Raw genomic sequence first — 27211 nt, 5'->3', positions numbered from 1 at the left:
GACCCGGGCGCGGGCCGGGAGCGGTGCGAGCCCGGGTGCGTCGGAGGGCTAAGCGCCGGGCCCCGCCGAGGCAGCGAGGCGCAGGCCCCGAGGGGCGCTCGAGTGGCCCCCGGGGACCGGCGCCCCGGCCCGGGCATGAGGCGCGGCGGGGCCGGCTGGAGCCGGAGGAGGAGCCGCCGCCGCCGCTGACCCGGCCGGCCGGGAGCAGGGAGAGATGCAGAGCCGGGCAGCCCGCGCCCCCCTTCCAACGCCACTGCCGCCGCCGCCGCCGCTGCTGCTGCCGCTGTTGCTGCTACTGCTGCTGCTGCTGCCGCCACTGCTGGGAGACCAAGTGGGGCCCTGTCGTTCCCTGGGGCCCGGGGGACGTGGCTCCTCAGGGGCCTGTGCCCCCGTGGGCTGGCTCTGTCCAGCCTCAGCTTCCAACCTCTGGCTCTACACCAGCCGCTGCAGGGATGCAGGGACAGAGCTGACTGGCCACTTGGTGCCCCACCACGACGGTCTCAGGGTCTGGTGTCCAGAATCCGGAGCTCACATCCCTCTGCCGCCAGCCCCTGAAGGCTGCCCATGGAGCTGTCGCCTCTTGGGCATTGGAGGCCACCTCTCCCCACAGGGCAAGCTCACCCTGCCCCAGGAACACCCGTGCTTAAAGGCTCCACGGCTGAGATGCCAGTCCTGCAAGCTGATGCAGACCCCAGGGCTCAGGGCAGGGGAAAGGTCAACAGAAGAGTCCATGGGCGGGCGTTGGAAAAGGAATGTGAATACAGCCCCCCAGTTCCAGCCCCCCAGCTACCAGGCCACAGTGCCTGAGAACCAGCCAGCTGGAACTCCGGTGGCATCCCTGCGGGCCATTGACCCAGATGAGGGTGAGGCAGGCCGTCTTGAGTATACCATGGATGCCCTCTTTGATAGCCGCTCCAAACATTTCTTCTCTCTGGACCCAATCACCGGCGCTGTAACCACGGCGGAAGAGCTGGATCGGGAGACCAAGAGCACCCACGTCTTCAGGGTCACGGCGCAGGATCACGGCATGCCCCGACGCAGTGCCCTGGCCACACTCACCATTTTGGTGACAGACACCAATGATCATGACCCTGTTTTTGAGCAGCAGGAATACAAGGAGAGCCTCAGGGAGAACCTGGAGGTTGGCTATGAGGTGCTCACTGTCAGAGCTACAGACGGTGATGCCCCTCCCAATGCCAATATTCTGTACCGCTTGTTGGAGGGGCCTGGCGGCAGCCCCTCAGAAGTCTTTGAGATTGACCCTCGCTCTGGGGTGATCCGAACCCGTGGCCCCGTGGATAGGGAAGAGGTAGAATCCTATCAGTTGACAGTGGAGGCAAGTGACCAGGGTCGGGACCCAGGACCACGGAGCGCCACGGCTGCTGTGTTCCTGTCTGTGGAGGATGACAATGACAATGCCCCTCAGTTCAGTGAGAAGCGCTATGTGGTCCAGGTGCGCGAGGATGTGACCCCGGGGGCCCCAGTACTCCGCGTCACAGCCTCGGATAGAGACAAGGGCAGTAATGCTCTGGTGCACTATAGCATCATGAGTGGCAATGCTCGGGGACAATTCTATCTGGATGCCCAGACTGGGGCTCTGGACGTGGTGAGCCCTCTTGACTATGAGACAACCAAGGAGTATACCCTCCGGGTTCGGGCACAAGATGGCGGCCGCCCCCCGCTCTCCAATGTCTCTGGCCTAGTGACAGTGCAAGTCCTGGATATCAATGACAATGCCCCTATCTTTGTCAGCACGCCCTTCCAGGCTACTGTGCTGGAGAGTGTCCCCTTAGGCTACCTGGTTCTCCATGTCCAAGCCATCGACGCTGACGCAGGTGACAATGCCCGCCTGGAATACCGCCTTGCTGGGGTTGGACATGACTTCCCCTTTGCCATCAACAATGGCACAGGCTGGATCTCTGTCGCAGCTGAGCTGGACCGGGAAGAGGTGGATTTCTATAGCTTTGGGGTAGAAGCCCGGGACCATGGCACCCCAATGCTCACTGCTTCAGCCAGTGTCAGCGTGACCATCCTAGATGTCAATGACAACAACCCCACCTTCACCCAACCAGAGTACACTGTGAGACTCAATGAGGATGCGGCCGTGGGCACCAGCGTGGTGACAGTGTCGGCTGTGGACCGTGATGCCCACAGTGTCATCACCTACCAGATCACCAGCGGCAATACCCGCAACCGCTTTTCCATCACCAGCCAGAGTGGTGGTGGTCTGGTGTCACTTGCCCTGCCGTTGGACTACAAACTTGAGCGGCAATATGTACTAGCGGTCACAGCATCTGACGGCACGCGGCAGGACACGGCACAGGTGGTAGTGAATGTCACAGATGCCAACACCCATCGTCCGGTCTTTCAGAGCTCCCACTATACAGTGAACGTCAATGAGGACCGGCCCGCTGGCACCACGGTGGTGCTCATCAGCGCCACGGATGAGGACACAGGTGAGAATGCCCGCATCACCTACTTTATGGAGGATAGCATCCCCCAGTTCCGCATTGATGCCGACACAGGGGCTGTCACCACCCAGGCTGAGTTAGACTATGAGGACCAAGTGTCCTATACCCTGGCCATCACCGCCCGTGACAATGGCATCCCCCAGAAGTCTGACACCACCTACCTGGAGATCCTGGTGAATGATGTGAATGACAACGCCCCACAGTTCCTGCGTGACTCCTACCAGGGCAGCGTCTATGAGGATGTGCCCCCCTTCACCAGTGTCCTGCAGATCTCAGCCACTGACCGTGACTCTGGCCTTAATGGCAGGGTCTTCTACACCTTCCAAGGGGGTGATGATGGAGATGGTGACTTCATCGTAGAGTCCACGTCAGGCATCGTGAGAACCCTTCGGAGGCTAGACCGTGAGAATGTGGCCCAGTATGTTTTGCGGGCATATGCGGTAGACAAGGGGATGCCTCCAGCCCGCACACCCATGGAAGTGACGGTCACCGTGTTGGATGTGAATGACAATCCACCTGTCTTCGAGCAGGACGAGTTTGACGTGTTCGTTGAAGAGAACAGCCCCATTGGCCTGGCTGTGGCCCGCGTCACAGCCACTGACCCCGACGAAGGCACCAATGCCCAGATTATGTACCAGATCGTGGAGGGCAACATCCCTGAGGTCTTCCAGCTGGACATCTTCTCTGGGGAGTTGACTGCCTTGGTGGACTTGGACTATGAGGACCGGCCCGAATATATCCTGGTCATCCAGGCCACGTCAGCTCCCCTGGTGAGCCGGGCCACAGTCCACGTCCGCCTGCTTGACCGCAATGACAACCCACCCGTGCTGGGCAACTTTGAGATCCTTTTCAACAACTACGTCACCAACCGTTCAAGCAGTTTCCCTGGGGGTGCCATTGGCCGCGTGCCTGCCCATGACCCTGACATTTCAGACAGCCTGACCTACAGTTTTGAGCGGGGGAATGAACTCAGCCTGGTCCTGCTCAATGCCTCCACAGGCGAGCTGAGGCTGAGCCGGGCACTGGACAACAACCGTCCTCTGGAGGCCATCATGAGTGTGCTGGTGTCAGGTAAGGAAGGGCCTAGGTGGCATCGGGTGGGGGTGACCCCTGGGGGAGGGCCTGGGCAGCTGTCCAATGAGGAACTGCTGACCTGCCTCTCTGCTCAGTGCCTGGCACAGAGGTTGAGGGGCCAGAGCAGCTTGGGAAGGAGCCCTAGGAATCCTAGGGCCCCGCCTGCCGCCCCAGGCTGGGCTGGGCTGGACTGCTTTGGTTGGCTGCCCCCTGCCTACCACTGTGTGACGTGGCGGGGAAGTGCTGCGAGGCTGCCCTAGCTATGGCTGCCAAGATTGTGAAAAAAGGCGCGTGGAGAACTGGGGGGCCAGGAGAGCTGGGGGAGGGGTAGAGAAGGCTGTGGTGTGTTTGTGTGGGAGGGGGAGGTAAGCCGCCCCCTCAGCACCCCTTCATGCCTGGCAGGGTATTCCTGTGATCTCATAACAGCCTTCTGACAGATCGGAGGGCGCTGGGGCACAGGGTTGCCGCCAAGGGGTCAGGACCCCGCAGTCGGGCCTCTTCTGGCCCCTTCTGGCTCCCGGCTGAGCCCCAGACTGGCTGAGGGGGACTTTGTCTAGTGCATTCTTTTCCCTCCAGGCAGAAAGAGCCTGGCCTGGCTACCCCTTCAGAGCTCCAGCAGGAAGTGAAGCCAGAGCTTATTGTCTCTGTCCAAACAGACCCCACTGTCAGAGGCCACTGTTCGGGGTCCAGCTTGGGGGAGGGGCTGCAGTGAAGCCAGGGGCAGGCTGAGGCCTCCTGGGCCCCCTTGCCACCCCACAAGCTGTTTGGAGGATGCTGGGCCTTCTTTGCTGGCTGTGACCAGTCTGGGCTCAGGGAATGGGGTGTGGGACCAGGATAAGCAAAGGGACTGGTGGCCTTTGAGGGTAGAGCCCCCTGCTCTGGTGGGGAAAGAACAGAGTCCTGGGGCGTGGGAGCCTGGCCAGGACCCAGGCTGGGCATTCCTGCTGCTTGGCCAAGCGCTCAGCCTGCAGACTCCCTGGACAGAGGACTGGGGGAGGAGAGTTGAGTGGGGGCGGCATTCTGTCTTCTCCGTCAGCTATGGGGAGTGGCAAGGAGGGGGCCAGCCCCAGGTTGCTGAGTCCCTTCCCCAAGCTTGGGAACCACGGGCACCCCGCAGATGGGTAGGCCAGGGTACCCCACTCCAGACACATCAGGGAGGGATAGAAGAGAAGAGTCTGGCACTCCTGTCACCCCAGAGAGTCTGGGCCTGGAGGGGAATGAGAGGCATGTGGGATGCAGGGTGTGGTTCAGCCCCCTCCCCGCTCTGGGTCCTTCCCGGACAGGTGCCTCCCCTGCCCCACTCCTCAGGTGGCCCTGGGAACCCAGGCATGTGAGCTTTTAGAGGTCATGGACAAGGTTCTGTGCCTCTTGAAGCTTCAGTTTCCCTCCAGGAGCAAGTGAAGGGCTGGAGTTCCTGGATCTTCTTTCCTTCTCTGTGCTGGGAGAAGTAAGCAGCAGGGAGGGATGGAAAAGAAGGGGCCTTTCCTCTTGTCTTCCCCACAGCCTGTCCTGGGTGCGAGTAGCAGGACACTGAGGAGGCCCCGCCCAACCTGCAGGCTCCTACCAGGACAGAGCCCCTGAGGACAGCTCCCCTAGAACAGGAGGGAAGGCCTCAGGCTGGCCCTCGAGCCCCGGCCCCATCCTGTCCCCTCGGCCCTGACCCTTGGAGGCAGTCACCACGGCAACCCTAAAGTTCAGGGAGGCTGGGGTGAGGGGGAATTGACTCCCACTGCCTCTTTGTTTCCCTTCTCTTGTTCTTTGTCTCTCTTTCTTTCCCGCCCCTGCCCCTGCCCCTGCCCATAGGGGCCCTCCTGCTCTGCCCCTCTCTGTGGCCTTCTCCTGATCTGTGTGGCTCTCTCCTTTCCCAGTTTCTCCGTTGCTGGCTTTTTTCCTGGATCTTTGTTTTCCCCTGTTCAGTCTCCACGTTTGTGCCTCTCTGCCTTCCCCCTCTCTTGTTCCCTGGGGCTGACGCTGCCCCAGCTCTGGCTGGACGGCTCTCCTGAAGCCCCAGTTCTCCCTGCCTCTTTCTTACTCTCCTGGGACACACAGGAGCTCCTGTGCACGGTCCAGTCAGCTCCCAGAGCAGCAGACCCTATCCAGGCCTACAGCTTCCTCTGGCACATCTGCCAGGGGAGAGAGGCTTGGAGTCTGATTCTGCCACAGTCTGGGACCTGGGGCCCCTCTTCCCACCTTGCCTGGGCAACTGAGGGGTTACCCAGGTCAAGGCAGGGGAGAGGAACAAAGAGCAAGGATTGAGCAGTACGTTGATTGCTGGGGATGGGGGACCACAGAGGAGGGGGCAGGTGGCCACAGATGGTAGACCAGATGGGAAGCAACGAGACACATTGGGTGAGGGGCATGGGCGGGGCCTGGGACTGCCGAGGGGAGGCACAGGGAGGAGCGCTTGTTCCCAGGGCTGAGTGCTGGTGAGGTTTCTCTCATTCATGGGCTTTGACTGCCTCCTCCCTTCCCTAATCAGTTAGGGGCACTGTGTGGACTCTTGGGCCACTTTCTGCCTGGAGGGACTATCCCATCAAGGAATCAATGGGCAGAGGCACCAAGTACACAAGAGGCCTGTGCCAGCTCCATACCCCAGTACAGGGTAGTCTGAAAGGAGGGAAGCAGAGCCTGAGGTCATCGATCTGGGCAGGCTTCCTAAAGTAGGTGAGCTTGGGGAGGTGAGAGAAGTAGGAGGACTGTGGCGTGGTATCTGGGTAGGCTAGGTGGGAAGGCACAGAATGTTCGGTGGCTGTAGACAGGAATGGGAGGAGCAGGAGTGGGTAATGACAAGCAAGCTTGCTGGCGAGAGCTGGTGGGCTTCGGCAGTCTCAGGTGATGAGGCTGGAGGGCAGGTGGGTGGACTGAGAACGGGGCTTAGATGGGTCTCTGCCTTCAGCCTTCCCAGGCTCAACTGAGCTGCCAGGGGTAGTTAGCCATCTCAAATAGGCGTGGCATAGAAGCAGAATCTATTCCCAGGTTCCTCTCTCACTCCCACCCCACCCCAGAAACACCATCTCCTGACCCGTTCCTGCCAGGGAGCCCTTTTCAACATCAACTTGGGACCCCTGCTGTGCTTTATTTTTTATTTTTTAAAAAGATTTTATTTATTTGAGAGAGAATGAGACAGAGGGAGCACAAGTTGCGGGGAGAGGTAGAGGGAGAAGCACACTTCCCTCTGAGCCAGGAGCCCTATGTGGGGCTTGATCCCAGGACCTTGGGACCATGACCTGAGCCAAAGGTAGATGCTAATGACTGAGCCACCCAGGCGCCCCCCTGTCCTCACCCCACTGTATTTTAAAGACCATTTCTTCACTATGGAGCCATCAACATCTCATTATTTACTAAACACCTACTATGTGTAGGACATTGTAATAAATAAAAACATGAATACCCTTTAGAGCCCTGCCAAGCCATTTCCCCCTCCCCACTGGCTTCCAGCTTTCATTTCAGAGCTAAACAAAATCCACTGCCATGTATATGTGCATTCAGGTGTGTACGGAATTTCTGGGCTTAGAGTGTGGGTGGAGTGAGACACTAGAGTGTGTTAGCACCTGGCTGTTTATAAGTGAGTGTGTGGCCCACAGGTGTGGCAGGCATTCGGGTACGATGTGTGAGCCAAGTGGGCGATGAATAGTTGGAGGCCCACGGCCAGAGGAGGGATCAGCCTAGTGGGGCTCTTCTGGGCTTTCAGATTGGACAGCTGCCCAACCCTGTCACCACTGCCCCCCAGATCCCTCACAGCATCAGGCAACGGGTGCTGCAGCCTCTGGTAGGTGGCTCAGCTGGATTTCCTGGGGTGAGCCCCCCGCCCCGGGCTATCTTCGGCAGCCTGGAGAGTTGGGCAGGAAGAATGCTTTGTGTGGGGCGTTGCTATGGGGATAGTAGGCCTGCGCCCAAGCAGCTATGGGGCTCAGTGGGAGGGGGACTGGGTGGCCCACTGACCCAGTTCACCCCCCACTCTGCTTTGGTGGGGGAGGAGGGAGCACAGACAGGGTCAGGGGTATGGTAGTGTTGAGATATAGAGGCGGAGGGGGTAGGATGATTTTGTGGATATCTCGTGGTGCTCTGGGCCCTATAGAAAGGTAAGACATAGGCAAAATCGGGTTCTTGTGCAGGGAAGCCCAGTCTGGTATAAGGGAGCCAGACTCACAGCTTGGGCAAGGAAAAGGTGCACAAACATTAAAAAATGCACCATTCTTCACAACGGAGGGTTTTGGAAAGTATGCAAAGAGAACTTCTGAAAATCAACTCCCTCTAAGTGTCTGTGGGGGCTGATCCCTCAAGGTGTGACTTGTCTACAGGTGGCATACATGTAGTTTCTTGGGCCCCTTTTGCCGATTAGAAAAGGGAGTCCATTGTGGCAACTGAGCAATGCAGGGGTGTGTGGGCTAGATCTTAGCTCCCCCTCCCTTCTCGGGGCGCTCCTACCCAGTGCTAGGTCTATGGCTTGGCATCCCCGCCCTCCCCAGCTCCACGTCAGGTACTGACCCATGTCGTTTCTCTGCAGACGGCGTGCACAGTGTGACCGCCCAGTGTGCACTGCGTGTCACCATCATCACGGATGAGATGCTCACACACAGCATCACACTGCGCCTAGAGGACATGTCGCCAGAGCGCTTCCTCTCCCCCCTACTGGGGCTCTTTATCCAGGCGGTGGCGGCCACGCTGGCCACCCCCCCAGACCACGTGGTGGTCTTCAACGTGCAGCGGGACACCGATGCCCCTGGCGGCCACATCCTCAATGTCAGCCTGTCCGTGGGCCAGCCGCCGGGGCCCGGAGGCGGGCCGCCCTTTCTGCCCTCTGAGGACCTGCAGGAGCGCCTGTACCTCAACCGCAGCCTGCTCACGGCCATCTCGGCACAGCGCGTGCTGCCCTTCGACGACAACATCTGCCTGCGCGAGCCCTGCGAGAACTACATGCGCTGTGTGTCGGTGCTGCGCTTTGACTCCTCCGCGCCCTTCATCGCCTCCTCCTCCGTGCTCTTCCGGCCCATCCACCCTGTCGGAGGTCTGCGCTGCCGCTGCCCGCCTGGCTTCACGGGAGACTACTGCGAGACTGAGGTGGACCTCTGCTACTCACGGCCGTGCGGGCCCCACGGGCGCTGCCGCAGCCGTGAGGGCGGCTACACCTGCCTCTGCCGCGACGGCTACACAGGTGAGCTGGGGGCGGGGCCTGCAGGGCTGACACCACAGCGCAGGCGCAGACCTGGCCTAGGGCCGGGCAGCCTCCTAAGGTAGAGGTTACCCTGGCCCTAGGCAGATCTGAATTGCTTTTCTACACCTGTTGGGGAGAAAGGAGTGTGTGTGGGGGGGGAGCCCTTCTTCTCAGAGTTCGCCTTCCACCCCCCATCTCAGGCAGCGCAAGTGAGGCCAGCACCAGCTCTAGACGCAGCCCGCTTGGGTTTGTATTCCAGCTTTGCCACGACCTTGGGCAAATTACTGAATCTGTGTCTCAGTTATTTTCAAATGGAGATAATGAATCTACTTACATCATAACACGGTTGTAAGGATTAATTTAATTAACTTAATACATGTAAAGAGCTAGTCTTTGGAAGGTGTTGGCTGTGATTTAAGAGACCCCTGGTTGGGACGCCTGGGTGGCTCAGTTGGTTGGGCAGCTGCCTTCGGCTCGGGTCGTGATCCCAGCGTCCTGGGATCGAGTCCCACGTCGGGCTCCTTGCTCTGCGGGGAGCCTGCTTCTCCCTCTGCCTCTGCCTGCCATTCTGTCTGCCTGTGCTCGCTCTCTCCCTCTCTCTCTGATAAATAAATAAAATCTTTAATAAAAAAAAAAAAAAAAGAAAAAGAAATATTAAGAGACCCCTGGCATCAGGTGACTTGTTCTGAGTCTCACCCCACAGCTTAACTAACCCTGAAGCGGGGCCTGGTCCTGGTCTCCGCCATTGCTGAGAGTCACCTTTTGGGCTATAAGCTGTGGTTTCCTTCCCAGGCCTTGAGGGGATGGCATAGAAGAAACCGGAGAGGTTTGGGTGCAGGGCAGGATTGTTTCAGAAAGTCGTTGTACCTGAGTGACCCTGAGCAGAAGAGCTCCACTCCTGCTCAGGTGCTGGAAGAAGGGTGAGGCCTTCCTGTGGGCCTGTGACCTGGGTCTTTACACATCCCCATCCCCTCCCCAGCCTCTCCCCGGTAGGCTCACTGACTCTGCTTTGTGCTCCTGCCCCTGCAGGATCCTGCTTCTCCTCAGGACACCCCCTTCTCCTCTCCTCTTTGGGCCCTTCCTTCCTAGATGGTTAGGCCTTATTCTTTCTCCTTCACAGCCATGCCCACTGGCTCTGCCAGCAGTGGCAGGCAGACCCCGCCGCCTTCCCTGCTGCATCTTCCTGCCCAGAACTTGCCAGACTTGACTCCTCTCAGCTGCTGCTGTGGGTGGGGGTGGAAGGAAGGGGAGGGCTTGGGGGATGGGAGGGGAGTCTTTGTCCAAGAGGATGGGGAGGGGGCTTAGAGTAGGCGAACAACAGTTGCCATGGAAACAAGAGCCAGTCACTAGGCACAGGAGCTGAGAACCTATCTCTAGAATCTGGGAATGGGGAGGGAGAGAAAGGGGTGGATTTTCCATCTGATGTTGTTGGAATTTTCAGCTCCTCCACTAAAATCCTGGTCTGCTCCCAAGGCTCCGTTCCCCCCTCTGTCGCATCTCCCAAGTGCACAGAGGGCCTCAGTCTGGACCCCAGGGCCCAGGGTGGGAGTTCTCTGCCCCATTCCTGAGAGTCCCCAGCTTCACACACCCCCAACTACCCCCCCCCTCCACCCAGAACTCTGACAATCCAAGTGGAAGCCTAGTCTCATCCGCAGTGGGGATACTGATCTTGGCGCCTGACAGGGACAAAAGCACCAGTGGGAGGGAGGGAGGAAGAGGGTTCGTTGCCAGCCCTGGTGTCCTGCAAGCTCTTTCCTTCAGGCACATTCACTCCTGTGGGAACAGAACTCCCCCCAGCTTGCTCAGTAGCTGTGACACCAGAGGCTTACTAGGACTTGGGCCTTCTGACCAGGGGAACCGGCAGACCTGTGCGCTTGAGCCCCAAATAGGAGTACAGAAGGGCCTGGGAGCTCCAAGAACTTGTAGGGCAGCAGTATAGGGGAGGGTGATGAGGATGCTTGGGAGAACTTGGGAGTGTTGACGGAGCTATGGCTAGGCCCCAGGGAGGCATCCCAGTTCCCCTCCACCTTCTCGGGCACTTGGTTATTACCCTGCCTTTCCCCCTGCCCAGGTGAGCACTGTGAAGTGAGTGCCCGCTCAGGCCGTTGCACGCCAGGTGTCTGCAAGAATGGGGGCACCTGCGTCAATCTGCTGGTGGGTGGCTTCAAGTGCGACTGCCCGTCTGGAGACTTCGAGAAGCCCTACTGCCAAGTGACCACACGCAGCTTCCCTGCCCGCTCCTTCATCACCTTCCGTGGCCTGCGCCAGCGCTTCCACTTCACCCTGGCCCTCTCGTGAGTGGCTGGGCACTGGGGGGGGGGACGGTGAGGGAGTGTGGTGGGAGCCTGGGGTGGCTCCCCTTCTACAGACAGAGTAAGAGGTCAGGCAGCGAAAGTGCTGGGAGGAGGCTGTTGGCAGAGCCAGGTCAGCACTTTGAGTTGCCTGTGCACTGTGCCAGCAGCCCTTCCTCACCCACCCGGGTCACTGACTGCTCCTCCTACCCACTTTCAAGGGTGGGGAGCCATGGGGTCAGGGGTCTGGTTTCAGATCCGGTGTGGGCTCATCGTCCACACTTGAGCTCCAAGGCCCATGGAGCCAAGGGCCACAGTGTCAGCCCTTTAGAGGGTTCTGCGTAGGATCAGGAGCTAGTTAGGTGGCTGGAGTGTTTGGGATTAGCTAGGTGCCCCATTCCCTGCCCCCTACCCTCAACTCCCGCTCAGGTTCGCCACCAAGGAGCGTGACGGGCTGCTGTTATACAACGGACGCTTCAACGAGAAGCATGACTTTGTGGCCCTCGAGGTGATCCAGGAGCAGGTCCAGCTCACCTTCTCTGCAGGTGACCCCGTTTGCCGCATGTCCTTGTCCATCTCCCAAAGGCCCTAGGTGTCTTGACCCCTGATCCCAAGTCACACACACACCTCCCCCCAGCCAAACCTGGGTCCGGTCCCAACCACGAGCATACCCTCCCCATTCCCAGCCCTCATCTGCTGTCCCAGCTCACCTGGGTCCTTTCCCCAGGGGAGTCGACCACCACCGTGTCCCCATTCGTGCCTGGAGGGGTCAGTGATGGCCAGTGGCACACGGTGCAGCTGAAGTACTACAATAAGGTGGGTGTCAGAGGGGGTCAGGGAGTCAGTAGCTTCTGTCCTTGCCTCAGGTGTTCAGACTGAGGTGGTGCTTTATCTAGGGGCTGGGCGGCTGGTCATGGCACTTCTGGCTGAAAGGGAGGGAGGTGGGTAGGCTGGGCCGTTCCCCTTTTACCACTGTGGTGCTCGATGCTCCATGTCCTATTAGACAGGCATGGACTCCAGACACTGTTGAGGAAGGCAGGTAAGAACGTAGGTCCTGTGAGCACACTGAATGTGCATGTGTGTATACACTCAAATACGTGTGTACAAAAGAGTGTTTGCAGGTGCTGGTGTCTCTGTGCCTGGCCCGTGAACCTTGTGAGCTCCTTGTTCATGGTTCTCCTTGTCTGCCATCTCTGTCCACAGCCACTGTTAGGGCAGACGGGGCTCCCACAGGGCCCATCGGAACAGAAGGTGGCTGTGGTGACTGTGGATGGCTGTGACACGGGGGTGGCCCTGCGCTTTGGAGCTGTCCTGGGCAACTACTCCTGTGCTGCCCAGGGCACCCAGGGGGGCAGCAAAAAGTGAGTGGGGTGGGGGGAGGGCTGGGGCATGGGGCGCAGTGTGGGACCAGGTAGGGAGGGCAGGTTGAGATAGTGGGCCTGAGGGGGCCTGGAAATGGAAACCAATCCAGGTGAAGGCCCTCCCTCCCCTTGCTTCCCTTAGCCCCTGCTCAGCCTTCTACAGGGGTTTGGGGAGGGGGGTGGAAGCGGCAAGAATAGGGGATTAGGGCAGGGTCTGGAGGGTGGGTATGAGGTGAGGTGAGAGCAGCTCCAGGTTGGGGTGCCTCCCTTCCCCTGTGCTGTTCTTCAGGGACCCTTGGGCTCTTGGTCTCCCTGGCCTGGTGGCAGGGAGACGGGAGAAGGAAGAGCCGGAAGACCCCCCATTTTTGCTTCTCCAGGTCTCTGGACCTGACAGGGCCCCTGCTGCTGGGTGGGGTCCCCGACCTGCCTGAGAGCTTCCCGGTCCGCACTCGGCACTTTGTGGGCTGCATGAGGAACCTGCAGGTGGACAGCCGGCATGTGGACATGGCCGACTTCATTGCCAACAATGGCACTGTGCCTGGTATGGGAGCCTGGGGCAGGGGCCAGGCCCAGAGCCTGGGGTGGAAAGGAGGGCTGTGCTGGTATGGGGACGTGGTGGGGGTTTCAGAGGCCCCTCCGGCCACAGGTTTCCAGTTTGGAGCCCCGAGGGAGCCCCTCTCTCTCCCTTCTAGGCTGCCCTGCCAAGAAGAACGTGTGTGACAGCAGTACCTGCAACAACGGGGGCACCTGTGTGAACCAGTGGGACGCATTCAGCTGCGAGTGTCCTCTGGGCTTCGGGGGCAAGAGCTGTGCTCAGGGTAGGAGAGGCTGCCAGCAGCGGCCAAGGCCGGAGAGCTGTCGACAATGCTGGGAACGCTGGCAGGGTCGGGGAAGGCACTGGGCAGGGCCCAGCCAAGCTGGGCTGTGGGCGGAAAAGCGTGTCTGGGCAGAGTCCTGAGAGGGTAGCGCTGGAGACAAAGGGCCCAGTCAAAGGCAGGCCTGGGCACAGTGTGGGGCGGGCCCTGGACAGGTAAATGTTCTTGAGGGCGGGGCCGGCTCGGGGCGTGGGCACTGGGAGAGGCAGTGCCCTACCTCCAGCGGAGCCTGCCCCTCTGAGCATCACACCCCCTGGGGCACTTGGGCACTCCATCCTCAGAGTCTGCCTTTATCTGCCTTCCCAGAAATGGCCAACCCGCAGCGCTTCCTGGGCAGCAGCCTGGTGGCCTGGCACGGCCTCTCCCTGCCCATCTCTCAGCCCTGGCACCTCAGCCTCATGTTCCGCACGCGTCAGGCCAACGGTGTCCTGCTGCAGGCTGTCACCAGGGGGCGCAGCACCATCACCCTGCAGGTGAAGCAGGGAGGGGTAGGGGGCAAGCAGGCCCTGAGCTGGGCCAGGGTAGCCTCCCAGGCTGGCCTGTCTTAGAGGGCTGGGTGGGGTCTTTCCTTTTTCCAAGCCAGTAGCAGCTCCGTCCAGTTGTTGGATCACTGCTGCCATCTATTGGCCGCAAGGGAAATAATACCCTTTCCTCTGGGACCTCAGTGGTGCCAGAGGATGGGTTTGGTGGGCCAGCAGAAGGGCAGTGTGCTGCAAGAGCCAATGAAGGCAGGCTGCTGACCCTTTTTTCTTCTCTTCTGGTGAAGCTAAGGGAAGGCCACGTGGTGCTGAGTGTGGAGGGCACAGGGCTGCAGGCCTCGTCTCTCCGGCTGGAGCCAGGCCGGGCCAATGACGGCGACTGGCACCATGCACAGCTGGCACTAGGAGCCAGTGGGGGCCCCGGCCATGCCATCCTGTCCTTCGACTATGGGCAGCAGCGGGCAGAGGGCAACCTCGGGCCCCGGCTGCATGGGCTGCACCTGAGCAACATTACCGTCGGGGGAGTGCCGGGGCCGGCCGGTGGCGTGGCCCGCGGCTTCCGGGGCTGTCTGCAGGTGGGTGGTCTCCTCTGTCTTCCCCTCCTCTCCATCAGGAGGCCCGCTTCATGGAGGGCCAACATTGCTTGTGTCCCTCCCAGGGCGTGAGGGTAAGCGAGACGCCCGAGGGGGTTAGCGGTCTGGACCCTAGCCGCGGGGAGAGCATCAATGTGGAGCCAGGCTGCAGCCTGCCAGACCCTTGTGACTCGAACCCGTGTCCTGCCAACAGCTACTGCAGTGATGACTGGGACAGCTATTCCTGCAGCTGTGATCCAGGTGTGCCAGGGGCCCGGGGAAATGAGCAGGTGGGCACGTCCTGGGGTCTCACTTCAGCTCTGCTGTGTGACCCAAGGCCAATCACATGACCTCTCTGAGCCGTGTCTCCTGCACTACAAAGCTGTGGCCAACCTGTAGGGTTCATAGGTGGAAGGTGGCAGAGTGAGGGCAGGTTTAAACGAAGTGCCAGGGAAGGGTAGGGATTGACCCTTTGTCATCTTTACGATCCTAGGTTACTATGGTGACAACTGTACTAATGTGTGTGACCTGAACCCATGTGAGCATCAGTCTGTGTGTATCCGAAAGCCCAGCGCCCCCCATGGCTACACCTGCGAGTGTCCCCAAAATTACCTTGGGCCATATTGTGAGACCAGGTGAGTGGACCCAGAAGTGCAGCAGCCTGTCCCTAAGGTGGGGGGGGGGTTCCCCTTAGAACACTAGGAACTGGGTTGAGCTACAGCCACCATCAGAGGGTCACACGAGGCTGCAGCAGGCAGGCATGGCAGAGGGAGCTCATGTCTGCCTGGGCCTCTCTCTGCAGGATTGACCAACCTTGCCCCCGAGGCTGGTGGGGACACCCCACGTGTGGCCCATGCAACTGTGACGTCAGCAAAGGCTTCGACCCAGACTGCAACAAGACAAGCGGCGAGTGCCACTGCAAGGTGATTGCCCTGACCTGGGCCTCCACATGGCCGTCTGGGCCCGTGAGGGGAGGCACTGGGAAAGCCTTCCCACAGAAGGCTCAGGGCTATGTGCTCTTGCTACGATGGGGGATACAGGTGGCCAAATGCTCTTCTGTGTCTGCTGTTTGGGGGGGACCCGAGACCTGTACTTTACCATGGAGCTCTAGGCCAGCTGTACTGGCTGTTTGCAGCCCACTCTGACTGGTGGTGTCTTATTGATGGGCTACCCTGCAAATTTTTACTAGTTAAATTTTTTTTTTTTAAAGATTTTATTTATTTATTTGACAGAGAGAGATCACAAGTAGGCAGAGAGGCAGGCAGAGAGAGAGAGGAGGAAGCAGGCTCCCTGCTGAGCAGAGAGCCCGATGCGGAACTCGATCCCAAGGACCCTGAGATCATGACCTGAGCCGAAGGCAGCTGTTTAACCCACTGAGCCACCCAGGCGCCCCTAGTTAAATTTTTTTTAAATGATTTTGTTTTTGCAAGAGAGAGAGCGAGTGTTTGAGAGTGAGCCTGTGTGCACAGGAGTAGGGGTAGGGACAGAGGGAGAAGCAGGCTCCTGCTGAGCAGGGAGCCCAATGTGGGGCTTGATTCCAGGACCCTGGGATCATAATGTGAGATGAAGGCAGACACTTAACTGACTGAGCCACCCAGGGGCCCCTAAATATTTTGAATACCACTCCTGGGGGGACCTAAAGTCAGCAAGCCTCTCTCTAGAGGGGCCACAGCCTAAAAGACCCGTGAGTATCCCGGAGAGACAGAGCCTGAGCCAGTGATCCATGTTGTCTGTCCTCCCTCTCAGGAGAACCACTATCGGCCCCCGGGCAGCCCCACCTGCCTCCTCTGTGACTGCTACCCCACGGGCTCTTTGTCCCGCGTCTGTGACCCCGAGGATGGCCAGTGTCCATGCAAGCCAGGCGTCATTGGGCGCCAGTGTGACCGCTGTGACAACCCCTTTGCTGAGGTCACCACCAATGGCTGTGAAGGTAGGATTCCCGCGATGGGTCGGTGGCTCTCCTGCTGTGTGCCAGGTCCCAGCATGCCAGGGAGGCCAGGAGCAGGGGCTGGTTGCAGGCCTGAGACTGCTGAAAGAGGGCTGGAAGCCCGAGCACAGCACCGGGGAACAGCTGCTTCTGGGTGATCCTGTGTGCTTCCTTGCAGTGAATTATGACAGCTGTCCACGGGCCATCGAGGCTGGGATCTGGTGGCCCCGTACCCGCTTTGGGCTGCCTGCTGCTGCCCCCTGCCCCAAAGGCTCCTTTGGTAGGTGCTGGAAGCCTAGAATGTGATACTGTGGACTCAGTCTCTCATCCCTGGGATGAGGGTGGGAAGCCCCTGGCTGCAAATCCCGGGATCTCTCTATGGAGATTTCATGTCCCTTCTTTCCTTGGTGCTCTGTTCCTCTGCTCCCAAAGTTGCCGGGATGAGAGGCACCTCTATCTTTAACTCTTATGAAAAATGCTGACAAAGCTGCAGCATGCCTGCCATGGGGATGGATTCTAGAGATTCAAAGAGGAATCAAACAGCGTTCCCATCTGCAGCTCACGTCCTGGAATGGGAGTCTTGCCACTCACAAGGAAGCCATTCTGGGAATTAGGGGCTGTTGGGTGTAAGACAACCCCCCCCCCCCAGGATGGGGGTTGGTGCTGGTCCTTGGATCAATGATGATCAGAGTTCATAAGCAGAGAGCGGCAGGGAGCCCAGACTGATGGCAGCATAGGGGCAGCGATGCTGGGGTCTTGAGAGCACACACCCCGTGCTCCTGGAGTCCTCCCTCGGGCCAATCTGGCAGAGGTCTGGGCTCTAGTGTTCTCCAGAGTTGTCTTCCTCTTCGGAGCTGGGCTGCAGGAGGGCAGGGCCCTTGTTGGCTTATTCCTGTCTCTGGCCCATGAGGTGCTGGACCCCAGGAACTCAGGCAGGTCCTGGAAGCCTCCTGTATCTCTCCTGAGGCCTGCCCTCTGGGCTTCCTCCCCCCAGGGACCGCCGTGCGCCACTGTGATGAGCACAGGGGATGGCTCCCCCCAAGCCTTTTCAACTGCACGTCGGTCACCTTCTCAGAGCTGAAGGGCTTTGTAAGTCAATCTCTTCATCGCTAGCTCCTCTCTCCCCTCCCTGGGTGAGGGGCTTCTGAAACTCGAGGCCCTGCCTCCTGGGGCCTCCACATGGAGTGGCACTTCTCCCCTTTCCTGGGGCCCTTTTATTCCTGAGTTCCAGCTCTGTCCTCCTGTGCTGACCTCCTTTGCTCCCTGTCCTGTCTGGCTCCATCCTAGGCTGAGCGGCTGCAGCGGAACGAATCGGGCCTGGACTCTGGGCGCTCCCAGCGACTGGCCCTGCTTCTGCGCAATGCCACGCAGCACACAGCAGGCTACTTTGGCAGCGACGTCAAGGTGGCCTACCAGCTGGCCACACGGCTGCTGGCGCACGAGAGCGCCCAGCGGGGCTTTGGGCTGTCTGCCACACAAGATGTGCACTTCACCGAGGTGGGGCTTGGATGGGGCAGGGCTGGCTTGTTAGATGGGGGTCATGGTGAGTGAGCCTGTTCCTGGGGCAACTTGGGGGCCATCCTGCCTTTGGGGAGGGACCTCCCCGCTGGCCTGAGGCCTCCAGGAGCTCCCTTGAGCTGTAGAATTTAGAGTATCTCTTTCTAGCCCTTTTTCTAGTAAGGTGCTATTAGAAACTATTGTTTGTATTGGGGCCTGGTATGACCAGGCTCCTCGGAGCAGAGGCCCTGCCCACTGTGCCACGGTGGGGAGAGGTCAGCCTCTAATACCTGGGTGGGTATTAGACCAGGGCCCAGAAGCCCTTAGCTGCAGAAGGAGGAGAGAAGGTCTGAGGGAGGGGCATGGTTCAGATGGGTCGTCCTGGCTGGTCTAGGCACAGGTGTGCCAGGTGGCGGGGTGGCGAAGGCCCCAGGTTATAGCACCGTGACCACGCCCACCCTAGAACCTGCTGCGGGTGGGCAGCGCCCTCCTAGACGCAGCCAACAAGCGGCACTGGGAGCTGATCCAGCAGACGGAGGGTGGAACGGCCTGGCTGCTCCAGCACTACGAGGCCTACGCCAGCGCGCTGGCCCAGAACATGCGGCACACCTACCTGAACCCCTTCACCATCATCACGCCCAACATTGGTGAGCCTGGGTCAGGGCGGGGCTTGTGCACGGAACCCCCGGCATGGCCTGCTGGGCTGGGTGCCCACCTGCCTGGCCAAGGGTCTGAACTGTGACCCTCTCCCCAGTCATCTCTGTGGTTCGCTTGGACAAGGGGAACTTTGCTGGGGCCAAGCTGCCCCGCTATGAGGCGCTGCGTGGGGAACGGCCCCCAGACCTTGAGACAACGGTCATTCTGCCTGATTCTGTCTTTCGAGGTCAGTGGGGAGCTGCAGTAGGGGTTGGGAGCCCGGCTGGGGCATCTGTGCAGGGCCCAGCTGAGTGGACAGTGTCCTGATCCTAGAAACACCAACCATGGTCCGGCCTGCGGGCCCTGGAGAGGCCCAGGAGCCTGAGGAGCTGGCCCGGCGTCAGCGGCGGCACCCGGAACTGAGCCAGGGTGAGGCCGTGGCCAGTGTCATTATCTATCGCACCCTGGCTGGGCTGCTGCCCCATAACTACGACCCAGACAAGCGCAGCCTGAGGTGAGCGGCCGAAGAGATGAGGATGGGGTGGGGATGCAGGGCCGGTGAGTGCAGGAGCATGGAGAGAGGCCGGGGCTGGGGGTATCCCCCAGCATTGCAGGGTGTCCCCTCAGCCACCAGATGGCCCTAGTGACCGTATGCCTACCTGTTCCTCATCAGAGTCCCCAAACGGCCGGTCATCAACACGCCTGTGGTGAGTATCAGCGTCCATGATGACGAGGAGCTGCTACCCCGAGCCCTGGACAAGCCGGTCACTGTGCAGTTCAGGCTGCTGGAGACAGAAGAACGCACCAAGCCCATCTGTGTCTTCTGGAACCATTCCATCCTGTGAGCCTGCACTGGACTTTGGGCAGAGAGCCAGGTCCCTGGGTGCCTTCCCTTCTTCATCTCCTGACTCTGCCTCCCCTCCCACAGGGTCAGCGGCACTGGTGGCTGGTCAGCCCGAGGCTGTGAGGTCGTCTTCCGCAACGAGAGCCATGTCAGCTGCCAGTGCAACCACATGACAAGCTTCGCCGTGCTCATGGATGTGTCCCGGCGGGAGGTTAGACCCCCATTGGGGGATTGGGGGGCCAGGGGCATGCTTGGAGCTAGGGGTGGGGGCCCAGGGCTCTGGGCTGGATGCTCAGGCCCAGCCCTTCCTAACTCTCCTGGCCCCCCTGCCCTGCAGAATGGGGAGATCTTGCCACTGAAGACACTGACCTACGTGGCCTTAGGGGTCACCTTGGCTGCCCTGCTGCTCGCCTTCCTCTTCCTCACAGTCCTGCGTGCCCTCCGCTCCAACCAGCATGGCATCCGACGGAACCTGACTGCTGCCCTGGGCCTGGCGCAGCTGGTCTTCCTCCTAGGAATCAACCAGGCTGACCTCCCTGTAAGACCTCTTTCCTTACCCAGAAACCATCCATAGCTCGCAGTCCTCCCTGGCTGCCTAGGAGTCCTCCCTGGCTGTCTGCCCCAGTCCCTGCTTCTGCAGCAGCAGCTCCGATGAGCTCAGCCCCACACCTAGCCCACGGTTTCCTGTTCTCGAGCTCCCCCTCACTTCCCTGGCACCCTAGAAGTACCTCTCTCTGGCCCACACTTCCCAAAGCACCACCCAACACCCCGGCCCTCCCTGTCTGCCTAATAAGTCAGAATCTGTGCCCTGGGGGTGCCCTGGTCACTGACCTGGCGTGGCTGGGCCCCCAGTTTGCTTGCACAGTCATTGCCATCCTGCTGCACTTCCTGTACCTCTGCACCTTCTCCTGGGCCTTGCTGGAGGCTCTGCACCTGTACCGGGCGCTCACCGAGGTGCGCGACGTCAATGCTGGCCCTATGCGCTTCTACTACATGCTGGGCTGGGGCGTGCCCGCCTTCATCACAGGTACCGCCACTCCATTCCCGGTCTGAGGCTCTACATTTCCAAGCCCAGGGTCTACCTTCGTGCCATGTTCTCTCCATCCACGCCCCTGTGCCCCAAGCCGAGTCCTCCTCTCAGTCCCTGATGCTTCCCACCAGGGGCTGGGTCCCCCATCCTGGAGAGGTCGGCAGGGACACAGGGTGGGTGGAGCCCTTCATCCCCTATACCTGGCCCCATGAGCCCACGTGACCCCTGACTGATTCCCAAGGCCCGACCACTGCTTCCCCTGCTTTTGTCACTGTACCCCCAGGTCTAGCTGTGGGCCTGGACCCTGAGGGCTATGGGAACCCGGACTTCTGTTGGCTGTCCATCTACGACACGCTCATCTGGAGTTTTGCTGGTCCTGTGGCCTTCGCAGTCTCAGTAGGTGTCAGAGAGTGGGCTGAGAGCCAGCAGGCTTTGTGTGTCCTCAGGGTCCCCTTCAGGAGTGGTGCCACTGCTGGGCCCCCGTGGGGTGGGGTAGGAGCTGTCTGTCCCCTGATGATGCCCCTCCCCAATCTCCTGCCCCGCCAGATGAGTGTCTTTCTGTACATCTTGGCGGCCCGAGCCTCCTGTGCTGCCCAGCGGCAGGGCTTCGAGAAGAAAGGCCCCGTGTGAGTATGGGGTGTGGGTGCCTGGGCAGTGGGCAGTGGGCTGGCTGTGGTGCAGGGGGCCTCCGGGCCGGGCTCACAGCTCCGCCTCTCCAGCTCAGGCCTGCGGCCCTCCTTTGCCGTCCTCCTGCTGCTGAGCGCCACATGGCTGCTGGCATTGCTGTCTGTCAACAGTGACACCCTTCTCTTCCACTACCTCTTTGCTGCCTGCAATTGCGTCCAGGTGCCTGGCTGTGCCCTGTGGAGGTGGGGGGTGGGACCTGGCTGTGGGGGCCCAGACGGGCACTTAGCTGCTGCCTGTTGCCTGCCAGGGCCCCTTCATCCTCCTCTCCTACGTGGTGCTTAGCAAGGAGGTCCGGAAAGCACTCAAGTTTGCCTGCAGCCGCAAGGCCAGCCCTGACCCTGCCCTGACCACCAAGTCCACCCTGACCTCGGTGAGGGGGCCAGGGGCCAGGGACATGGAGGGCTCTGGGGCCGGGAGGAAGAGGCAGGGGCCCCAAAGAGCTCGTTCTCTGTGCTTTGTGCCCCACTCTTTCTGCACTCCAATATCCTTTCTCAGGAGGAGAAAGGGCTGGGGAAATGGTATGTGTGGCCCAGGAAGAGCAGGATTTGGGGCTGGCAAGGGTTTGACTCAAGAGAGATGGGAGTGAAGCTAGGAAGAACAAGGCCAGGAAGGGGCCAAGAAAAGTGATGCAGTCATGGGTACCCAACGTCTGAGAATCCCTGGCGCATCTTGGTAAATTTTGTGTCTCCCACTCTTGGGAGATCATTCCTAGTACCAGCTTTTACCAGGTAGCCGTCTCGTGGAGCTGAGTCCAGGGTGCTTAGGGTGCATGGGGCTTGCACAGCTAGGTCAGAGCTACATCCACTACCAGGCCCTGATATGGGGTTGTGTGTGGCTGAGATATGGGGCCTCTCTCCTCCAGAGCTGGGCATGTGAGAGGTAGACCTTAGGGCAAGCTCCCTCGGCCCTTCCATTCCCCATCCTGGGGCCGTCTCATCCTGCTCCCCCACTTACTGACCGCTCCGTTCCCTGCCTAGTCCTACAACTGCCCCAGCCCCTATGCGGATGGGCGGCTGTACCAGCCCTATGGAGACTCAGCCGGCTCTCTGCACAGTGCCAGCCGCTCGGGCAAGAGTCAGCCCAGCTACATCCCCTTTTTGCTGAGGTGAGCATTGGGGTTCGGGGTATTGGCAAGGGGCTCAGAGCACCACGCAGGCTGGAGGCCAGGCCAGCCACCTGCTGGGAGTCATATAGCACACAGGGAGCTGACATGCGTGACAACTTAAATTAGAAGCAGGAGGGGCACAGGGCAGGAACTGGGAACCCGGAGAGAGAGAAAAGAATGGGACACTGGGCAAGGGGCTGGGCTGAGCCCTCCAGCATGGTCTTGTCTTCTCAGGGAAGAGTCCACACTTAACCCCGGCCAAGGGCCCCCCGGCCTGGGGGACCCAGGCAGCCTATTCCTGGAAGGTCAAGATCAGCAGCATGGTGAGAAAGGAAGCTCGTGCTGGCCGGTCGGGGGGCAGCTGCCTGGCTTTCGCGGAGGGTGTGCAGAGGTGGGTGGGTCAGCTCTGATCTCTTCCCTGTCTCCCAGACCCTGACACAGACTCTGACAGTGACCTATCCCTGGAAGATGACCAGAGTGGTTCCTATGCCTCTACTCACTCGTCAGACAGCGAGGAGGAGGAAGAAGAGGAGGAGGAAGGGGCCGTCTTCCCTGGAGAGCCGGGCTGGGACAGCCTGCTGGGGCCTGGCGCCGAGAGACTGCCCTTGCACAGTACCCCTAAGGGTGGGCCAGCGCCAGGGCTGTGGCCTTTGAGGGGGCAGTGGGAGGGCAGAGAGCCAGGGACTCCTGGGGTGGTGACTTTCCTAGTTGTCTGCCTTCTCTGGGCCTTATCTACATCCTTTCTCCACCAGATGGGGGCCCAGGGCCCGGGAAGGCCCCTTGGCCAGGAGACTTTGGGACCACAGCAAAGGAGAGTAGTGGCAATGGGGCCTCTGAGGAGCGCCCGTGGGAGAATGGAGATGTCCTGCCTCGGGAGGGGTCCCTTGGCCCCCTTCCAGGCCCCTCTGCCCAACCTCACAAAGGTGAGTGGGGCATGCCCAGCTGTCATGGTCCCCCATTTGGCAGCCTCCCACTTCACATTTGCCTTGTGGCTGGTAGGGCTCTCTAGGGCAGCTCCCTGACCCATCGACTGCTCCTCATGGCGCCTGCCCCCCCACCCCGGCCCACAGGCATCCTCAAGAAGAAGTGTCTGCCCACCATCAGTGAGAAGAGCAGCCTTTTACGGCTACCCCTGGAGCAAGGCACAGGGTCTTCTAGGGGCTCCTCAGCCAGCGAGGGCAGCCGGGGCGGGCCCCCTCCCCGCCCTCCTCCCCGGCAGAGTCTCCAGGAGCAGCTGAACGGGGTCATGCCCATCGCCATGAGTATCAAGGCAGGCACAGTGGATGAGGACTCGTCGGGCTCCGAGTGAGTGGGGCTGGCTGGGTGGGACAGGGGGCAGCCCCACAGAGCCCCTGGCTGGGCTCAGAGCCACTTCCAGGCCTCGCCAGGCTGCTGTGGCCGGCAGTCGGGGAACCAATGGGTTGGTGTAGCCCAGCTCCCTTACTGTGACGTGCCCGCAAACCATGGGGGCCCATGGGGTCAGCTCAGCCTGCATCAGGCGAAGTGAGGGAGGGTGGGGAGCTGGGGGTTGCTTTCCTGTTTCCTTCTCCTGGTGGAAGCTTTCTCGCTGTCTTCTCTGCTCCAACTAACCCCCTGTCTGCCTTTTCTGTCACTTTCCTTTCTGCCTCTCCAGATTTCTCTTCTTTAACTTCCTGCATTAACCCTGGGCCGGTGGTTCCTACACCCTGCGGCTCCTTTACCTTCCCCAGCTGCACTCATGCCCCACTCCTGTCTTGTGCTTTATCCTGCCCCTGCTCCCCACCGCCTGCCCGCAGCAGCGACGAAACGTCCATCTGAGGAGCCTGGGCCTTGCCGGGAGGGGCACCCACCCCACCCAAGGCCATCTAGTGCCAACTCCCTCCCCCACCATCCCTTTCACTGCACTTTGGACCCCTGGGGCCAACATCTCCAAGACAAAGTTTTTCAGAAAAGAGGAAAAAAAAGAATTTAAAAAAGGATCTCCACTCTTCATGACTTCAGGGATTAATTTTTTTTATATGCTGGAAACTGACTCCCCTTTCCCTTCCCAAAGAGGATAGGACCTCCCAGGATACTTCCCAGCCTCTCCTCAGTTTCCCATCTGCTGTGCCTCTGGGAAGAGAGGGACTCTCGGGGGGCCTGCCCCTCATTTGCCATCACCAAAAGGAAAGGACAAAGCCACATGCGCCCAGGGCATCGAGCCCTGCCGGCTGCACCCCGGCGGGCCTCAGTGTGGTGAGGGCATCAAAGACAAGGGCACTCCTCACCCTGCCTGTGCTGCCCTCCCAGGAACTGAAAAAGCCCCGTCCGGAGAGGGGGCAGAAGGACTCGGCGCCCCCGGATCCCCAAATGCTGCATGAACACATTTTGAGGGGAACCCGTGCCCCTGGGTGGAGGCCGGGCCACCCCAGCCCCTCTCCTTTCCCTGGACTCTGGCCATGTGCTACAGCCCAGGCGTTTGCTCAGTTCGCTGACCCAAAAGTGCTTCATTTCCCTGCCTGACCCACCCGGGGAAGGCCAGTCACGTGTTCAGTTGCGCTTCTTTGCTGTGGTGTGGGTGGGACAGGGAGGAAGAGTAAGGCCCGGGCTGGCTCAGTTGCCCCCAGAAGTCTCAAGCACAGGTCTCAAGTCCGGGTTCTGGGTCCACACAGCCATCCCCGCAAGATCAGACAAATCCCATTTTGTCTGATTACTGTGGCCTCCGAGATGTGTTCTATTTTTAACCCCTTTTTGGAATTGGCTCTCTTCTTCAAAGGACCAGGTCCTGTTCCTCTTTCTTCCCCTTCTGCCACGCCCATCCTCAGCTCCCTGCGAAGAGAGAGTTAATATATATTTTTATTTATTTGCTTTTTATGTTGGGATGGGTTCATGTCCGGTCCCAGGGGGTCTGATGTGGCCATGACAGATCAGGTGGGTGCCCAGCATTCCTGGCGTGGGGGGGTTGAGGCCCTTTCCCTCGCTCCAGGCTCTCATCTCTTGCCTCCTCTCCTCCTGCCACCCCAGTTTTGCCAACCACCGTTCATTTGAGTTACTGTGTACGCTGAGCATGTATTCCCCACTCGTCACTGACTTTCTTCTGGAGCAGGTGGCTAGAAAGAGGCTATGGGTGGAAAAAAAAAAAAATGTTCCTGTTTCTCACGTGTAAGGCTGGTTGCTCGGTTTTTCTGCCATGGATTCTCCCCCTGAACCCTCCCCTCAGCAATTCCTACAAAGGGTTAAAAATTTAACTGGTTTTTAACTACTGATGACTTGACTTAAAAAATACAAAGATGCTGGATGCTAACTTGATACTAACCATCAGATTGTACAGTTTGATTGTTACTGTAAATACAGTAGGGTTTTGTGTTTGTTTTTTTCATTTCCCCATACCACTGAATAAACTGTCGTTCTGTGCGGGTTGAGCACCATCATCTTGTTTCTGTGGGGTGCCCTGTGCTTCCTGAGCAAGGCTCTGGAAAACACGAGCAGGCAGGGCCCTGGGAGGGCCTAGAGGTCAGGGGACTCGGATGTCACTTGGCCAGAGAGCTAGCCTCACCACCAGCACCCCAGCGGTGCTCTCCAGATAGCCTCATCAGCACAGAGCCCATGTCCTGGTGTGTCCAAGGAAGATGTGGCAGGCGGCAGGCGAGTATCCTTGTATCAGGACAGGAGGGACATGTTTTCAGTGGAGAGGCTGCAAAGAGCAGGCAGGTTTCCAGTTCAGCCCCTCAGGGCTGAGTCCTGGGGACAAAATTCGGGAGACAGGGAGGGCAGAGTGGCTGAGTGGCTCAGTGATGACGTACCTTCTGACTTCACTCCCCTGGATCATTGTGTGTGTTTTCCCATCAGGAATGAAGCAACAATTCACACTCAAGCCACCTACGTGCTCTGCAACACTTTTTCTGTTTGCGAGTTTTCTGTTTTCCAAGGCTCTGGTCAGTAGACTAGCTGGGAAGTTAACACAGTGGCCATAGAGGATAGTGATGAAGAGCACAAACCTTGGAACCAGACCCAGTGACTTAAGCTATCTGAGCCGTAGTTTCTCTGCCTGCAAAATGAGGATGATAACAGCATCCTCCTAATTGAGCCTTTATTAGAATTAAATGAGTTAACACATGTAAAGTGCTTAGAACAGTTCACAGTGCATAGTAAGAGGCCAGTAAATGTTGGCTTCCCTCATTGTTGCTCCTGGGGAGGGGTGGGGATAGAGTGCACACAAAGAAAAATAGAAAGCAAGCCCAAAGGGAAGGAAGCAGGTAGCTGAGCAAGAAGGGCAGCTGTGGCAGGTGGGCCTCCTCCCTAGCTGGCAAAGTCTCTTGCATGTTGCTTAAGCAGGTTTGCAGCAGGATGGGGGCAGGGCAGCTGGGGGTTATGAAATTCAAGCCTGACCGAGGGCACAGGGAACATGCCTTACCCTTTCTGGCCACCAGGTGGCAACAGCACATGGGGCTGCAGCTCCTTTCGCCTCCCAAACCACACACAGGTGCCATCTGCTGGCCACACCTCAGTCTGTTCTGTCCGGGGTCACCAAGGGCCCTGCTCACCAGATGGCAGCTCAGGACTCAGCTGGAGAACACCCCAGAGGTTTTCTTGCCTCTGCCAAACTTCTCCAGAGCCAAACACTTGGTGTTTCCACATCCCCTACCCCAGCTCAATTCTTAGAATCCCAGAGGCTGTAGGAGTTGCTGCAGGAGGCTCAGGGAAAGGGGCAAAGGTCTAGGCAGCTGCTGCTGTCACACAGATGAATGCTTTTGGTGAACCTGGAGATCAGTCATAAAAAGAAGACAGCGGTGGAGGGCCCTTGTCTGGGGAAGAACATTTCAATGCCTAAGTAGGGTACTGATGGGCATATATGTGTGGGGGGCACTAGCTGATGCTCCTCTCCTTCTGCTCCTTAAGTCATAGCCCAGCCTTTAAAGAGGGAAGTTCTCTCAAAAACTCACAAGGAATTAGGGGTGCCTGGTGTGCAGTCTTTTTAGCATCTGACTTGGTTTTGGCTCCCGTCATGACCTCAGGGTTGTGAGATCAAACCCTATGTTGAGCCCTGCCTTGGGCTCCATGCTTAGCCTGCTTAAGCCTCTCTTTCCCTCTCCCTCTGCCCCTACCTGCCCCCTCTGCCAGCTCTCGCTCTCTACAATAGACAAATCTTTTAAAAAAACAAAACAAAACAAAACCTCACAAGAATTGATTTGGTTCTGGTTGCAAGAGTGTGAGAAAAGGGAGACACTTAGTAAAATCTGTTAAATGAG

The 27211-nt window shown here is 59.3% G+C and overlaps 1 protein-coding gene across 4 annotated transcripts; it reads left to right on the top strand.

Moving 5' to 3' along the window:
* The first annotated feature begins 214 nt into the window (after window positions 1-214).
* On the top strand, window positions 215-25376 carry CELSR2 (cadherin EGF LAG seven-pass G-type receptor 2). Of its 4 annotated transcripts, none has more exons than XM_013044433.2 (34): window positions 215-3542; window positions 8053-8700; window positions 10772-10994; window positions 11421-11536; window positions 11719-11807; window positions 12195-12352; window positions 12730-12893; window positions 13045-13170; window positions 13534-13700; window positions 13994-14281; window positions 14365-14539; window positions 14772-14913; window positions 15081-15201; window positions 16025-16208; window positions 16384-16485; window positions 17200-17294; window positions 17493-17702; window positions 18166-18349; window positions 18457-18585; window positions 18672-18852; window positions 19012-19179; window positions 19267-19393; window positions 19520-19720; window positions 20035-20209; window positions 20496-20608; window positions 20759-20838; window positions 20932-21058; window positions 21147-21269; window positions 21877-22004; window positions 22239-22327; window positions 22434-22628; window positions 22757-22927; window positions 23075-23309; window positions 24037-25376. In XM_013044433.2, exons 1-34 carry the CDS (start codon window positions 215-217, stop codon window positions 24041-24043), a joined length of 8769 nt encoding a protein of 2922 aa, XP_012899887.2. In that variant the 3' UTR covers window positions 24044-25376. The 4 variants fall into 4 exon arrangements, with proteins under 4 accessions (XP_012899887.2, XP_012899886.2, XP_044937883.1 ...); XM_013044432.2 differs by having other exon boundaries at window positions 23780-25376; XM_045081948.1 differs by having other exon boundaries at window positions 23638-25376.
* The last annotated feature ends 1835 nt before the right edge of the window (window positions 25377-27211 follow it).

The sequence above is a fragment of the Mustela putorius genome, unplaced genomic scaffold (assembly GCF_011764305.1).
Source record: "Mustela putorius furo isolate JIRA1106 unplaced genomic scaffold, ASM1176430v1.1 tig00000585_pilon_pilon_pilon, whole genome shotgun sequence".
NCBI lineage: Eukaryota > Metazoa > Chordata > Mammalia > Carnivora > Mustelidae > Mustela > Mustela putorius.
The sequence above is the reverse complement of the archived record's forward strand: the minus strand, read 5'-3'. Positions and strand labels throughout refer to the sequence as shown.